The sequence below is a fragment of the Ipomoea nil genome, unplaced genomic scaffold (genome assembly GCF_001879475.1).
Source record: "Ipomoea nil cultivar Tokyo-kokei standard unplaced genomic scaffold, Asagao_1.1 scaffold0980, whole genome shotgun sequence".
NCBI lineage: Eukaryota > Viridiplantae > Streptophyta > Magnoliopsida > Solanales > Convolvulaceae > Ipomoea > Ipomoea nil.
Window position 1 is genome coordinate 3,878,382 of NW_017617408.1, and position 15,897 is coordinate 3,894,278.

Here is a 15,897-nt window from a genome sequence, read left to right on the forward strand (position 1 = left end):
CGTTATGTGTTGAGAGTAGGAGAAGAAGACACGTTATAATTGAAATAGATGAATAATTTTGTCTTAAAGTTATTTGTTTTCTTCATAAAATTCATGGAATTGAAATACCAAGGGGGACATTGAATTCTAATTCCATAAAAATGAGGGAATTTCAATTCACTCCAACCAAATGAAAGAATTTGCTTGCCTTCGAAATTATGTGGAAATTAGATGGGAATAGAATTGTAATTGTAATTCCCACCAACCAAACGGCCCGTTAAATAAACCTAAAGTTAAAATTGGTAAAATATGCTAAAATGTCATTTTTTTTAATTAAAAAATGATATAAAAGAGGTTAAAGTAGGAAAATAAAATAAAAAAACTAAAATCAAAATAATCTGAATCATTCATTTAATCAAATAATTTGACCAACATTTTTTAGTTCCTGTTGTAGATTTAAATTTACTAGCTCTTATTAGTGTGTTTGTGTGTTCACCCCTATCCCATGAGTCCACGTGGACAGATATAGGTCATTGAATGCTTGAGATCAAACTTAGATTTAGTCAACTGTGCATCACGAACTGTGCAAGTGAAGTGCACAATTGTCGTGCATATTTGCAAAGTTGCACAGTTAGCGAAATCTAAGCCATTGATTTTAAGCATTCAATGACCTAGATCTGTCCACACGGACTCATGAGAAAGAATGGACTAACCTGAACAATGATATATATATATATATATATATATATATATATATATATATATATATATATGCAACAATTATAATAATATCAAATATTAAAAATAATAAAATATGTAATACTTTTTATAATTTGATACAATAAAATCAAATTATAATACATACATGCATACATCTTTTACTATTTTTAGTTTAGATAATAAAATTTTTCACAAGATTTCAAGTTTAACTTTTAGTGAAAGTTATATATTAGCATTATTGATTTAAATGGATTAACTTATACTAATTTATTATTATTATTATTATTATTATTATTATTATTATTATTATTATTATTATTTTGTGATATTTTGTTTCTTAAAATTACAAAGCAAACTTCATGTATAACATATTTTATGAATAATTTGTGTGTGTAATTATAGAAATTTTCATGTAGTAATACATTCATTCTGTAAAAATAAAAGACGAGTTTGTACGAGTAGGTCAATTTGGGTGTGTGTAGAAATAAAAAAAAAAAATTACTTCTAAAAAACATAGTTAATTTTTCTTTGACAGGAAGTAATTTTTCTTTGACTTCAATTTGTTCCCTTGCCGACCTTAAAAATAATTTTCAGAAATCAGTTTTCAAATTTTCAAACACCATTTGTTTTCTTCTTCCAAAATATTAAATTCCCAATTCCCAAAATGTTACGGCTGATGTTCTATCCGATAGGACAAATTCCAGTACTGACGTGTAAATGGTCTCATCCGAATGTAGCTCTGAAGATGATGGGCTTGTGCTATTGGATCAGAAGAGAAGGATGGTCGAGGTTGAAGGCCCACTGGATGGGCTGAAGTCTCAGCCTATGGATCTCTCTTCCCATGCTGTGAACAAAAAAAACGGACTAAGGGGCAGGACCTGTAGATCAGGCTCGCCCAGAACAATGAGTCTTTTATCTTGGAATTGTCGTGGGCTTGGGAACCCATCGACGGTTCAGGTACTTGTGGACCTAGTTCACTCTAAGAAGCCCAACATTATTTTTCTTGTTGAAACCTATTTATGTTTGAGAAACTTCCAGCCCATTAAACGTAAATTGGGCTATTCTGGTCTCTTTACGGTGGATTGTGTGGGCCGAAAAGGGGGTCTTGCTATTTTGTGGAAGGATGGCACTGAAGTGGACATTAAGTCTTTCTCCGATCGACATATTGATCCTGAAGTCTGTCTTAGCCTTGGTGATTCCCGTTGGCGCTTTACCGGTTTTTATGGAGTCCCAGAGAGAGATCGACGTTCTGAGTCATGGAGTCTCTTGAAGAGACTGTCGACTCTCAATTACCTTCCTTGGGCGGTAATGGGAGACTTCAACGACATATTGTGCCCGAAAGAGAAATGAGGAGGGAACCCTCAACCCAGTCGTCTGATTGAAGGTTTCAAGGAGGCTGTTGAAACAAGCGGATCGCGGGATTTTCCTTTCAAAGGATATCAATTCACCTGGGAAAAGTCAAGCGGCACACCAAATTGGATTGAGGAAAAACTAGACAGGGTGTTGGTTTCAGATCATTGGGCTGAAGTATTCTCCCAAGCTTTGGCGTCATCTATTCCTGTCCCGAAGAGCGACCACATCCCTATCCATCTTCAGATACTACTGGAGGAGAAATTTTGTGCGAAGAAGAGATTTCGATTTGAGAATCTCTGGCTAAGGGAGTCAATATGTAGAGATGTTATGGAGGAAAGTTGGGCAAGATACCAAGGGCAGGACTTCATTGATCGAATTGGGAGCTTCGGCAAAGCTATATGGGATTGGAGCAAAGGCTTTGCTACCAATTTCAATAGGCGCATAACGTATTGGAGAAACAAGATGGCGTCTCTAAATCATCAAAGGGACCATAAGGGATTAATGTTATTCAGGGAAGCCCAGTACGAGTACTTGAGGGTTCTACAACACCAAAACGATTACTGGCGTCAAAGAGCCAAGCAATTTTGGTTGAGAGAAGGGGACGTAAATTCGACATTCTTTCATAACTCTGTTCAAAGAAGGCGGCAAAACAACACCATCTCGAGGCTCAAAGATGAAAATGGCTCCTGGGTGGATAAAGGTACAAAGCTGGATTCCCTTATTAAATCATACTTTGACTCTTTATTAAAGCCGCTTGGGGGGGATTATGAGTCTGCCATTGATTGTATCCTTCCAAAAATTTCTGAAGTTCAAAATCGTATGTTGTGTCGAAGGGTAGACTTACAAGAGGTCAAATCTGCTCTATTTGACATGAAACCAGGTAAATCTCCAGGGCCTGATGGCCTTAGCCCTGCTTTTTTTTAACATTTTTGGGATATTCTCAGCCCTCACTTACTCCGTTTCTGTTCTGATTGTGTCCAATCTGGATCCTTACCTGATGGGATTAATACCACACATATTGTCCTAGTTCCCAAAAAGGCTAAACCAAAATTGCTAGGGGACCTTAGACCCATTGCCTTGTGTAATATCCTATATAAATTGGTGTCTAAGATTATTGCTAACAGAATTAAGCCCCTGTTGTCACAATTTGTTTCGGAGTCTTAAACTGCCTTTATTCCGGGTAGAATGATAACTGATAATGTTATGGTTGCATATGAGGCTAACCATTACCTTAAAAGGAAAATGCAAGGTAAAAATAGCTTTGAAAACATATGATTGTGTAAGCTGGGTTTTTCTTAAGGATATTCTTCTCAGATTAGGCTTCTCCAACCAGTTTACAAACTTGATTTGGGAATTGATTTCTACTGTTAGTTATTCAATCCTATTGAGTGGCAGGGATATTGGTACTATTACTCCGAGTAGAGGGCTTAGGCAGGGTGACCCCATCTCACCTTATCACTTTATTCTTGTTCTTGAGACTTTCCATTTACTAATTCAGAATAAAGTGAAGGGAAGGAGTTGTTCATGGGGTATCCATTGCAAGGGGGGCTCTAGTAATTACAAATCTTTTATTTGCTGATGGTTGCTATATATTTTGTAAAGCTAATGTCCCCGAGGTTATGGTTGTTAAAGAGATAATCAATTATTTTGTGGAAGTATCAGGTCAAGCTGTAAACTACTCTAACTCTACTATGTCCTTTAGTATGAATGTTAATAATGAGCTAAAAGGGGTTGTGTCTGCAATTCTGGGTATGAGGGAGGGTACTCTAAGTGGAAACTACTTGGGTCTTCCTTCTCTAATTGGTAGAAACAAGAGAGAAATTATTGGTTTCCTCAAAGAAAGGGTGGTGGGAAGAATTAAAGGATGGACTCACAGATTCCTTTCCCGAGCTGGGAGGGAAGTGCTTTTAAAGAATGTGATTCAAGCCATCCCTACATATGCTATGAGTGTTTTCCTAATCCCTTTGGAAATGGGTCACGAGATAGAGAGAGTTATGAATGCCTATTGGTGGAATTGTGATGAGGAACGTAGCAGGAATATACGCTGGAAAGCCTGGGATGCTCTCTGTCTACCTAAACACAGTGGAGGTATGGGATTTTGGAGACTCCGGGAGTTCAATGTGGCTCTTCTTGGTAAGCAAGCTTGGAGGATTATTCAAAATCCCAACTCTCTAATGGCAAGGGTTTATAAAGCGAAGTATTTTCCTAGATCTTCCTTCCTTGAAGCCCAAGTGGGTGGAAACCCCTCCTTTATTTGGAGGAGTATCCTTGAAGCACAAAATGTTGTGAGAGACAACTATAGATGGAGAGTAGGGAATGGGGATTCCATTTATATTTGGGGTGTTCCTTGACTTCCGAGCTCTAATTTTCCTTATATCCGAACCCCCTTAGATGGAAATAATAATCTTGTTAAAGTATCTGATCTTATGAATGAGTCAAAAACTTCCTGGAATTTGAATCTGATTGAGGAAAAATTTATTGCTGCAGATGTGGAGTTGATCAGGAGTATTCCTATCCCTGATCTTAAGCTTGAGGACAAGATTGTGTGGATGGAAGATGAAAAAGGAGACTATACCGTGAAAAACTGCTACAGAAGACTCACTGATGCTGTGCTAAATCAACAGACCTTGGCTTGGACTAAATGCTGGAAGCTACGTTTACCCCCAAAGATAAAGGCTTTCTTTTGGCAGGTATGCTCCGATTCTCTGCCGACTTGTGATAAGCTAAGAGTCAGACACGTTGATGTTCCAAGTTTGTGCCAATTGTGCAATGTGGAAGATGAGTCCTGTTTCTATGCTTTTGTGAGTTGTTCTCTAGCCAAGAAATGCTGGGATTTATTTGAGCACACTATTCCCCATCATTGTGTATCTTTTATGGATTGGGTTGAGTTACAGTTTAATAGTTTGTCAGATAATGAGCTATGCAAGTTGATATCTATTTGCTGGAAAGTTTGGGATGCTAGAAATGAGAAGGTCTGGAATAATATTGTGATTTCTTCCCATGATGTTGTCTCAGGTGCTTTATCCTACTTGTTGGAGTGGCAATCTGCCAATCAGCTCAGCCACCACCAATCCCATGTTTCCCATCAGGTTGAAACTTGGTCAAAACCTCTAGTGGGGTGGCTCAAACTCAATAGTGATGAAGCTTTGGATTCAAATAGCAGGTGAATGGGGATGGGCCTTGTGCTTTGGGATGCATATGGTCAATTTGTGGCTGCGAAATCTATTCCCTGGGATGGTCTATGCTTACCTATGGAGGCAGAAGCTATTGCTATAAGAGAAGCGCTGAAGTGGTTAAAATCTTTGCAATTGGACAAGGTTCAGATTGAATCCGATTGCATTAAAGTCATCCAAGCAATTAACAGCACTAGTTTATGTTCTTCTTTTGATTTGATTATCAACGATATTAGGGAGATAGCTAGAGACTTTACTAATCTCAGCTTTCATTTTGTTAAACGGTCTGCGAACAAGGTTGCTCATGAGCTTGCTCGGGAAGCCATGTTCAAGGCTGACTGTATGGTCTGTGTTTCGGTTCCTTTTCCTTGTATTGCTCATAGTCTTGAGCTTGACTTTTATTAATATATTTCTCGTCTTTTTCTCAAAAAAAAAAAAAAAAAAAAAAAGCATGACAAAACATATAAGAGGGATGTAAATCACCGTGATTCAATAACTCAACAGATATGATTAAATGCTGGTGCGCATAAAAAATTTGTCAACTATCTATTGAAAGAAGAGTTTTTTGCAATTTTAGTCCCACGACTATAGTGTCACTAACAACTTTAATCCACGACTTTTAAAACTTGCAGAATTGGTCAACGACTATTACTTTCTTAGCAAAAATAGTCCTTCCGGCGAACTTTCCGTCAATTTTTCACCGAAATATTTTTTCTCTTTTTTCACAAGGGTATAATTTTGGTCTTTTCATTTATCTAAACTAATGACCTAAATAATAATAATAATAATAATAATAATAATAAATGATAAACTTAAGTTTAGATTACGCACACAGTACACTTTCACCCTCATTCTCACTTAAACTTGAACTTGTCTCCTTTAAGAAAGCAGTTAATCATTATTTTAAAATAGGTAAAAGAGGGAGAATGAGGGTAAAAGTGTACTGTGTGCCTAATCTGAACTTAACTTTATCATTTATTATTATTATTATTATTATTATTATAGTATTATTATTATTATTATTATTTAGGTCATTAGTTTAGGTAAATGAAAAGACCATTATACTCTTGTGAGAAAGGAGAAAAAAAAAATTTTTGATGAAAAATTGACGGAAAGTTCGCCGGAAGAATTATTTTTGCTAAGAAAGTAATAATCGCGGATCAATTCTACAAGTTTTAAAAGTTGTAGATCAAAATTGTTAGTGACAATATAGTCGTAGGACCAAAACGTAAAAAACTCATTGAAAGAATAAGCTAAACTCGTGCAACGAACACACCATTTGTTTTGAAGTGGCAGGTTTTGTGGACAAATAAAAATGAATGACTATTTAAAATTAAACTCGCGCGTTGTTACACAATCGCCTAGTTGTCCGTACTCCGAAATAGTCCACTGTCGTCCCAGTAAACCCTTCGAAAACCCTAGTAAAGGGAAAATTTCCCAGTAATCCCGGCTAGTTTACAGCAAAATGCCCGGCATGGCGACGGATTCCAGCGACCTAGCAATGGTCCCTGTTCCGCCCGAATCCGAAAACCCGGTTGTGGTCTACCCCCTCCGCCACGGCCTTAAACCCCCAATTCACCGCGCCTCGATCTCCTGGGCGCGCGGGAACACTCTCCGCGTCACACTCCTCCGGAAGCCGGCCCCCGACGATGCTGGAGGCGGAGACAGCGAGGCTGGCGGAAAGGTGGTGGAGTTGAACCTTAGCAACACTGGTGGTGAAGAGATCGATGCCGTGAGGTGGAGGAAAATCGCCTACGGTTCAGTGACTCCCTTCGCACTTCTTCAGAGTCGGAAGAACTCCATGGCTGCGTTGTCGAAGATGTCGTTGGATTCTCCACCCTACAATGCTGAGTGGTACCTTTCCAAGTCTCAGAATTTGAATTCTTTGAATGAAATCCCGCAAAAATAACCATAATTGAACAAGCTGATAAGAAGTTCAGCTAATTACAGATTAGAGAATTAAGTAATATCATAATAAAAAGCTATTTTGTAGATTTTTTTAAAAATGAATTTGCAAGCTAAAATGAGTTGCAATGTTTGAATATTTATACACTTCAGGAGTTTAAGTACTAACAAAATGGTTTTAATGTGAAAATAAAAGTGAGCTATACTGCTTAAATGGCTCTGATTTTCCCTTGTTTCCTACATTCCAATTTCAATATCATGATCAATCTATACTTCAACTAAGATAATTGGTAGTAAAAAGTAACTAACACACTTTCATTGCTTTGGCTACTTTAGAAAAATAAGTTTGGATGAGAACTTAGTCCACAATACTTTCACATCATGCTTGACTTAAGAAGGAGGAAGATGACACATCCTCAACTTTATTTCCACAGAGATGGTTTCCATGGAGTGCTTGGCCAGTACACCAAGGCTCCAAGAACAACCTACATATTTTGACCACTTAAGATGCAATATAAAACAAATTTATTCTTTGGAACCAATGATCTTTCGTACTCACTGAAGATATTTTTAAATTTTTAAAGGAACATGATTATTCTGATAATCTGTACTTGTATTTGCAAAAAGACCTAATATAGGTAAAAAAAAAAAAAACTACTGTTTTGTGCTTCCTCTTTGAGAAGCCTATGTAGTACCATTTAAAGCGCCATTTCAATTTCTATGGAACAAGGTGGGTTTTGTCTGTAAAATTTTTACTGCAAAGTTGACAATAAGCTGATTGTCTTGTGAGGCAAATGTGGAAAGTTTTGTTGAAGAGATTCATTTTTCAATACATTAACTGCAAAAGCTAATAGAATTATAGTACCAGTGCCGGACTTATTCTCACGGTCAATCTCATAAGATTGCAAATATATTTGTAAACTAATTAGGTCAGAGCATGTTATGGAGTACAGCAAAGAAATAAATTCTCTCCTCGGTAATCCAAAGTCAGCTCCTACTTCAGTCATTGAAGATCCAAAAGCAGTCTTAAAGGTAGATCCATGTCTATATTTCCTGGACGCGAAGTATAAAGCTTTGTCTCTTATATGTTGTTTATTGCTTACTAGGAAGTTGAGGAGCCCACTTGTTTGAAAGGTGCATGGGAGCTAATGGAGATGTTTTATGCTGACAAGCAATCCCAAGCTTGGATCTCAGAACGGCTTCTTGATTGGTTGGCTGTATGGCTATTTATTTATGTTTTTACATGTCTAACCATCATCTGTATAAGTTTATCTTTTAATCCTTTTACTATGAAAAAATCTGCCTGTTTCCACCTAATTTGCCTTTCATTCAACAGGACTATGATTCTTTATTCTCTGGAACCCACCCAACTGTCCATTCGAAAGTTGTGGATTTTCAGAAAGATCTTGTTGCTTTACAGGTGCAGTTGATTATATGTTCTTTCATGATTCTGTGTTATTGAAACAGAAATCTGTTGATTCAGTTGGTGATTTAACATCCTTTGGATGCTCCTTTTTCTGCATAACTTTTGAAATTTGTGGATTATTGTTTGGTAATATACTAATAGCAGATCTGCAAGTTTCATAGGAAGTTGTATGTATTAGGTGTCATTTTTTTTTCAAAAGTTGCCAAAATTTTTGTATGTTAGATTTTCATAATTTTGAAATGACTCCAAGTTCAAAATTTGTCTTCTATGCTATTAGTATGGAGTAGTATAATTTGAATAGCACTGTCAAATACCTAAAAGAAAGTTTGAATTGTTTTATATATATATATATATATATATATATATAATATTTACATCTTAGCTTATCTGCTATGTTCTTTTTTTTTTTCTTTTTTTTTTTTGAATGCTATCTGCTATGTTCTTAAATTACTAGTTGCTTTAATTAGTGTTCCTCTTAAACTGCATTACACTGACAAATCACTCTTTTCAGACCATTGAAAATGATCCCAAGTACTGGGAGGTTTTATCATCAGCGTTGGCAGTTGGCTGGTTAGATACAGTTGTAAGTATGACTGGTAAACTATCTATGTAGTTCCAGGTTGCCAGAAAACTAGTAAGATTCTGTTTTGCACTTGCAGGTAAAACTGTTACGTTTGCATGGATCTTATCAGTTTGACCAGCTAGGAACTCGTGAGGTCGGTTGACTTGACATTTTGAGGTTATAAGTTATAACTGAAGTTGCATTGGCATCTGAACTCTGAAGTCCTATATCAGTTATTATATTTGTACATTCCTTTTTGCTTTGCCAATCAGAATAGAACCTTTTCTTGTATAGCAGAAAGATGCATTAATAGATATATGTAAGAAAAGATACTGTCACATTCTGACATAGTTGCAAAGTAATTTTCCATCTTGGTGGCTGATCTCAAATATTACATAACAAATTCTGATGTGTACACAATCTTTTACTGCTACTCAAAGCAGACAGAGAATGGACTGGTGGAAGCTGTTGCTGTTCTTATAACAAAAATGCCCAGAATGCGTACTACTCTACCAGCAGGGAAACTGGGTGAATGTTACCCCTCCAAGCAAAACTTTATGAAGGTAATTTTGGCCATTTGGTGCACTAACATTATTAATATTGCAAACAATGCTTGATCCCCTTTTGTTGTCTAGGCATGGGAAAGATGGCGAGCACAAATAACAAAGTTGGAGTGCAGTGCATACTGGCTTCAATGTGATCACCTTCAGACTAGGGAAGGACTTAAAAATATGCTGCAGATTATGTTGGGGAATGCTAGTGTTCTATCAAATGCAACATGTCATTGGATGGAGCTTTATGTTTCTCACTTTCTATATATCCGGCCTTTCACAGTGGTACATTTAACATCCCTTTTTATTTAGAGATTTGACATTACAGAGTTGCAGTCTTGGCCGAAAGAAATATTAGCGAATTAGGATGAAGATAATGTGTACTTTTTGTAGCGTCTATTGAAGTAGAAATCCATGACCTTTTCTTTTGTAGGGTTTAGAAAACATGTACAATCTTGCTCGGAAGTGCATGCAGATAAAGCCAGTTTCCAGTTCCCACAAGTTGATGAACCTTGTACTTGGGATTTTTGGAGAAAATGCAGAGGTATTAAAATTTTGTTAGCAATCATGTTAGTTTATTTATTAATCTTTTTTGGCACATAATCATGTTAATTTGTGTGTAAATGTGCTGCATTCCTTCGTGAAGTTTTTATGCTTTTTGTTTTAACTGTATTAAGTCATTATGTCTTCAGGTTGTTTTAGCTGAATGTTCAAGATCGTTTGGTCCCTGGTGAGTTCCAATAATGTCTTATGATAAGCAATATAACTTATTAGAGATGACTATTATTTGATGGCAATATTGAACTTAATTCCTTATATTCTGAAATATTGAACTTAAATGCAACATGTTCTTAAATTTGCTTTACATCATTCAGTTTCTATTCTGAAATATTGAACTTAAATGCAACATGTTCTTAAATTTGCTTTACATCATTCAGTTTCTACTGTGTAATTGTGATTGTTCATCTACATTCAATCACCCTTTTAGGAAGAGTGAGTAAATACATCATTTTCCTTTCATTTTCAGTTGTAGATACATCAACTTAAACTATTAGTTATTGCGTTAATGGTTTTTCCTGTTAGGCTAGCCTGGACCTTTTCCTTTACCCACTTCATTTTTGGTTAGATTCAACTTTCATTTATTTGGTTAAGTAGGTCATCAACCATGGATATGGAAGTATTAATTCAACTCTCTGAATAAATTTGCATTAATGAAAGTAAAGCAATAAGCCATAATAACTGAAAAAAATGTTACTTATCCCTACCTTTCCTGCAATGAAAAAGATGGGCTGCGGAATTAAACTAATGTTTGAACTTAAATCATTTACTTGAGGCCTCATATTCTCTACTGTTAAAAAAGGATGATGGCACATGCTGTAGAGCTGTTAACAGCTGGGAGCACTCAAGCTGAACTTCTTTTGCATGAAGAGCAGCCTAAACTTGGAGGAATCAACTTAGAAGAGCTCCATCGACTTGCTTATGCAGAAGTTCTATCATCTCATGTGCTGACATGGCAGGTAAGCTTGAGTTGATCAAATGCATCCAGGCAAATGATCAACACTATGTCACTATTTGCCTAGCACTTAGGCACTCACGTTATTCCACCCGATGGTTGAATCTTTTTTAGTGAAGGAATTGGGTATGAAAAATAAAGTTGGAAACAATAGCTGTTTCTGTTTCCTGTAGTTTGGGTTGCAGTTCTGCTTTAGATTCTTCCTACACGCTACAAGAATTTGCTATATAGTTATATTAGCATAGCACGCATATTGCCTACAACCTTTCAGATACTCTAAAATTGTTGATGGCAAAAACTTAGACATGAGAGTTGTAAAGATGTCTTATGGTCTTGTTCTATCATTTCTTCTAACTGTTTTAAAGCTTTTGGTTATGTTATTGACAGTACTGTGTCTTTTCCTAAATACCTTGACATAATTACAGATCGCACCAATTTATCTGACATCATGTATGAAGCTTGGAATCAGCTTGTTGGAAAATCTATTGTACAAACAGCCTGTACAACAGCACCAAGTTCTACTAAAGGTCCAACATTGAGTTCTTTCTTTTCTCATCTGCACCTCTTTTGCATTCAGTTTTAGCCCTATCCCCAATAAGAAAAACATAATTTTGGAGATAGATGAATTTTGTACTGGAGTGTGCATGTCTTTGAAAGATAATTTGAGTTGTCTTCTACTGCAGAGCATTGAGATCTGTCGTCTGTATGAACTTAACACTGTCTCTTCAAACATTATGAGGGTATGTCATGATCAAATTGATTAGTGATGTCTGAGTTTGTTGATCAGTTTTTAGATATTTACCTTAAATTTATTTACATACTTGCAAATACTAACTAAACTTGTGTAGTTGTGTATGTGCTTTAATAGTTTAATTCCATAATTGAAATGTGTTATCCCACAACACAGATTGCTGGAGTCCACCACTGGAAACATGGAAAGAAAGGCTCTGCAGTTTTCTGGCTTCAGCAAGCTCGTGATGAAGTTCGTTTAAACAGAATTGCGAAGCAATTATTTGATTTTGTTGGAAAGTCTGTCTCTGATGAAGGTTTCAAGGTAGTTATAGTGTAATTTAATATTTTTGTGCTTATTACATCTCCAAGAAAAGTTAACTTTGATATGAAGAAAATTTGATGTCTTTGTATATAATGCCTATCTATTGCAAGTTCATATCTTTCTTTGACTGCATCTAACTGTCATGTTCTCCAACTTTTCCTGTAGCAATGGGAAGGACTAATTGAATTGCTGGGTTCAGAGTCCAGGACTGCGAGTGGTCTTGAGTTTTTGAACAAGTAATTATTGGTCACTTGTTTTCCATAGTAATACTTGTTCTTATCAATGCTTATTATCTTCCATTGCTATGATCTATGTATTTATTGAGCTTCTATTGATGTGCAGGTATAGGGATTTCAGGCGATGCCTTCTGCAGGTTGAAGGTGATACATCTACTGATGCTGCTGGGAAAGCTGCTGTGGCCCTTATATCAGTATGTCCAACGTGTTAACTGATGATGCTATTAGATATTCTTTATAAGAAGTGAAGAACAGTGTTTAGATAGTATCCGAATTTGTTCCAGTCATGTGCTTCTCCAGTAATTTTCTGAGGTCTCTGTCTGCATGACCAAAATTTCATTTGTATTTGTGTAATTTGCAGCTGATGAAAAACCCTTCTACACCTCAACAATTTTGGCTTCCTCTTCTGCATGATTCGGTGAGTACTTAAAAAAAAAAATCAAACTAACACATGTTTTTATTATCTTATCCAGTGAAAAACATGTGTTAGTATGCAAAAGTATAGATAAAATGTTATTACCAGAAGGCCCCTTGTAATATGGATGCCTTTGTGCTCTCAAAGAAAGGGGGTGTGGTTATGACTTCCGTAGGATGCCTACACGTTTATATGCTATCCTATTATGACTTTGATTTAGCTTTTAAATACTTACTGTACCAGGTAATCCTTTGGTATATTATGACTTTGATTTAGCTATAATGCTATATTGATTTTATGTATATAGGTGCCATTACTTCTGTTGTTACCCTGGTTGTTCTCCTTAGCACAATTGATTTGACTAGTTTTTTCTCATCTTTTATTTTATTTTTAAAATGTCATTTTGCACTATGCAGCTAAAATTGCTAAACTGGCGGGAGCATCCTTTGTTTAATGTCTCTCAGACCAACTTGCTTTTGAATAAAATGCAAGAGTTGTCTATGGCAAGATTGCGACCAGATTTTGTAGAAAATGACTTGCCATCTGAAGCTTTGAGTTCTGTCAGACTGGCTCTTGCTACTAACTTGGGACGTGCAATCCTTGAGGAATGATACTCCCATAGCACCATGTTATTTATTGCTTCCTCCTAACGCCTACTGCCTGGTATGTTTCATCTTCTTACTGGTACTTGTTCCCTTTTGGCATGTATGTACTGACTCTCTTCATTTCTGCAGCAGGCTACACAATCCTAGTATCGGGCAACAGTAATTTGGTCTTTACTTTTATCATCGGGATGCATTGCTTGCTTGAAATTGTGCAAAGCTGGCATTGTTTAGAAGGAAATAACATGAAGAAAAACAGTTTTATCGTTTGATGCTTACACTTGTATCCTTTATCCCTAGTCTCAAAATCTTTTCCATTTGTATATTCCTATGTATCCTAATTGGAAGAAGAGGAGTACTTATCATTCCCCTGGTGCATTGCTATTGTTTGAAGCCAAGGGTGCTTGAAAAGAAATGTAGGTTATATTTACGTGAAAAACTGCATTTGGGTTTTAAGTGGTAGCAGACATAATTTGGTTTTATAAATAAGAAATGAGATGCAGAAGAAGAGGACAAGAAGTTGAGTTCATACTTGAGTACAATCGATGGAAGAAGAGGACTGACATGATAAAGGAGAGCCTGTCAACCTAGCCATGGACGACTGCCTAGCAGCCATATATACAGGGACGTGACTTTTGAGCCAAAGGCACGCACCCTTTAGGAGGGAGGTAGGCAAGTCATCCTTGGCTACTAAACAAACACTCCTCTTCATGTAAGGCCTGTCTTCCTACTTCTTGAACCTTACTTATTTTGATGTGGATGGTTGCTACCAGCACCTCTATATATATAGCATATAAGGGTTGACATTCGAGTGCGGAACTTCAAAGGGTTGTCCCCTCTATAAATTCTGTGTCACCCTTGGTCTCCATTCTTTATCTGTTCATGCAGGAACATATTCCCTTTGCGTTGAGAAAATTTATGCCTAATATTTCAGGTCTGTCTATCCAGTGGATGATGATTTTCAGATTATATTTGTGGAGATAGATTTTTTACTGTTAAATTCAAATCTGAGGACCACTCTTGGACCCTCGCCATTAATGCATGTCCAGCAAAAAGATGAAATTTGCAATATATGGATTGGGCAAATTATTCCGTAGACTTGAATCCACCTTGCAAGGTGGACTTGGGTCCAAAAATACACAATTTACATACTGAATGTTCACATTATACATACTAAATGTTCACAATTTACATAATGAATGTTCACAATTCAAATTGTGAACATTCAGTATGTAAATTTTGGATCCGGGTTCACCTTGCTAGTTGGACCTGGGTTCATGGTATAATTGTTGATATTGATTGATTCTTTGAATTGTTGAGATTTGGGGTGTTAGTTGTTGACATTCCTTCATCCAATCTATTTGGGGACAAAGTCATGAAGCAGCAGATGTTGACTTGTCATAGTGAAAAGTTGATATACACACAGCTTTCTTGTGTCATACGTATGGTATATATTCCTGGTTGGTGTTTGTAGAGCCAAGGAGGCATTATTATTTTATATGCGGCGGCTTGGCTCTTAAGGCGTCAAATGGGGTGCTGACTCAAGAGTCAAATAGGCGATTCAACTCATTCACAGGTAAATGTCAAATTAGTGAGATAAATCATAAATATGAAAATGGAATCTGTCACTTTATGACAGTAATTGGAATTTGAAAGAAGGGCTTGCATGAACATATGCAAGTTGCCCAGTAGACATTCTAGGGTTAATATTTAAAGTAAAATGTTAAGAAGCTCAGAAGAAATAGCAATGTTGAAAAAATTGCTAGGTGCCTGAGGACAACTTAGACGCGATTTTTGCAACACTGAGAAATATATATAGTTTTGTTAGTCGGTGTGTTTACTGATGATTGTTTGTCATGTCAAGAAATATAAAGTATTACTCCGTATTAGTTATCACATAAAAAAAAAGTATAATATAAGTATACATATAATAGATTGATCTTATTTATGGTTGGTAGTTACTTGGTAGGCAGTTGTCCATTGCTATCTTGACTAGCTCTTCTCCATCATGCTAGTATGTATAATTCAACAAAAAATGTTGATGGATACCCTTTGCCGCCTTTAGAGAAGTTATGAATACACTTGTACACCCAACTCCACAAGCCACGAAATTGAATATCAAACGCCCAAATTGTGGAAATTTCAATTTTTATTGGTTTTGTTTTGTGTGTGTGTGTGTGTTTTTTTCTCTTTATTGAAGTACATCCTAAGCCTCATTCTATGAATACATTGGGATTATATACTAAGTTCACTTTTCAACATTTAATTTTATTTATTTATTTTTTTGTGTATGCTATTATTATTTGATGTTTTTTAATAAAAAAATTGAGCCCACCATAAAATCAAGTTAATATCGGATAATAAGTATAAAAATAATATTGAATCAATAAGGTTATAGGGCTCAATAC

General features: G+C 36.2%; 2 protein-coding genes across 3 annotated transcripts; both read left to right on the forward strand.

Moving 5' to 3' along the window:
* Positions 1-1,876: 1,876 nt before the first annotated feature.
* On the forward strand, positions 1,877-5,205 carry LOC109179787. Its single transcript, XM_019329281.1, has 3 exons — positions 1,877-2,752; positions 4,540-4,742; positions 5,068-5,205. Exons 1-3 carry the CDS (start codon positions 2,380-2,382, stop codon positions 5,164-5,166), a joined length of 675 nt encoding a protein of 224 aa, XP_019184826.1. The 5' UTR covers positions 1,877-2,379; the 3' UTR covers positions 5,167-5,205.
* Positions 5,206-6,564: 1,359 nt separating this feature from the next.
* Positions 6,565-14,420, forward strand: LOC109179895 (nuclear pore complex protein NUP85). Of its 2 annotated transcripts, none has more exons than XM_019329374.1 (19): positions 6,565-7,079; positions 8,060-8,162; positions 8,237-8,347; positions 8,467-8,550; positions 9,068-9,139; positions 9,216-9,272; positions 9,562-9,681; positions 9,754-9,954; positions 10,103-10,213; positions 10,362-10,399; positions 11,030-11,186; positions 11,608-11,709; positions 11,866-11,922; positions 12,090-12,236; positions 12,402-12,472; positions 12,579-12,666; positions 12,834-12,890; positions 13,304-13,550; positions 13,622-14,420. In XM_019329374.1, exons 1-18 carry the CDS (start codon positions 6,691-6,693, stop codon positions 13,496-13,498), a joined length of 2,160 nt encoding a protein of 719 aa, XP_019184919.1. In that variant the 5' UTR covers positions 6,565-6,690; the 3' UTR covers positions 13,499-13,550; positions 13,622-14,420. The 2 variants fall into 2 exon arrangements, with proteins under 2 accessions (XP_019184919.1, XP_019184920.1); XM_019329375.1 differs by having other exon boundaries at positions 6,691-7,079; positions 13,625-14,420.
* Positions 14,421-15,897: the final 1,477 nt, after the last annotated feature.

What these genes read in the sequence shown, in the direction of transcription:
- LOC109179787 (XM_019329281.1), top strand. Translation starts at nt 2,380, where the DNA reads ATGGAGGAAAGTTGGGCAAGATACCAAGGGCAGGACTTCATTGATCGA. An exon ending in TGGCTCCTGGGTGGATAAAG is followed by an intron (nt 2,753 to 4,539) that starts GTACAAAGCTGG and finishes TTATTGCTGCAG; the next exon opens with ATGTGGAGTTGATCAGGAGT. An exon ending in TAAAGGCTTTCTTTTGGCAG is followed by an intron (nt 4,743 to 5,067) that starts GTATGCTCCGAT and finishes ATGTTGTCTCAG; the next exon opens with GTGCTTTATCCTACTTGTTG.
- LOC109179895 (XM_019329374.1), top strand. Translation starts at nt 6,691, where the DNA reads ATGCCCGGCATGGCGACGGATTCCAGCGACCTAGCAATGGTCCCTGTT. An exon ending in ATCCAAAAGCAGTCTTAAAG is followed by an intron (nt 8,163 to 8,236) that starts GTAGATCCATGT and finishes ATTGCTTACTAG; the next exon opens with GAAGTTGAGGAGCCCACTTG. An exon ending in TTTTTGGAGAAAATGCAGAG is followed by an intron (nt 10,214 to 10,361) that starts GTATTAAAATTT and finishes TTATGTCTTCAG; the next exon opens with GTTGTTTTAGCTGAATGTTC.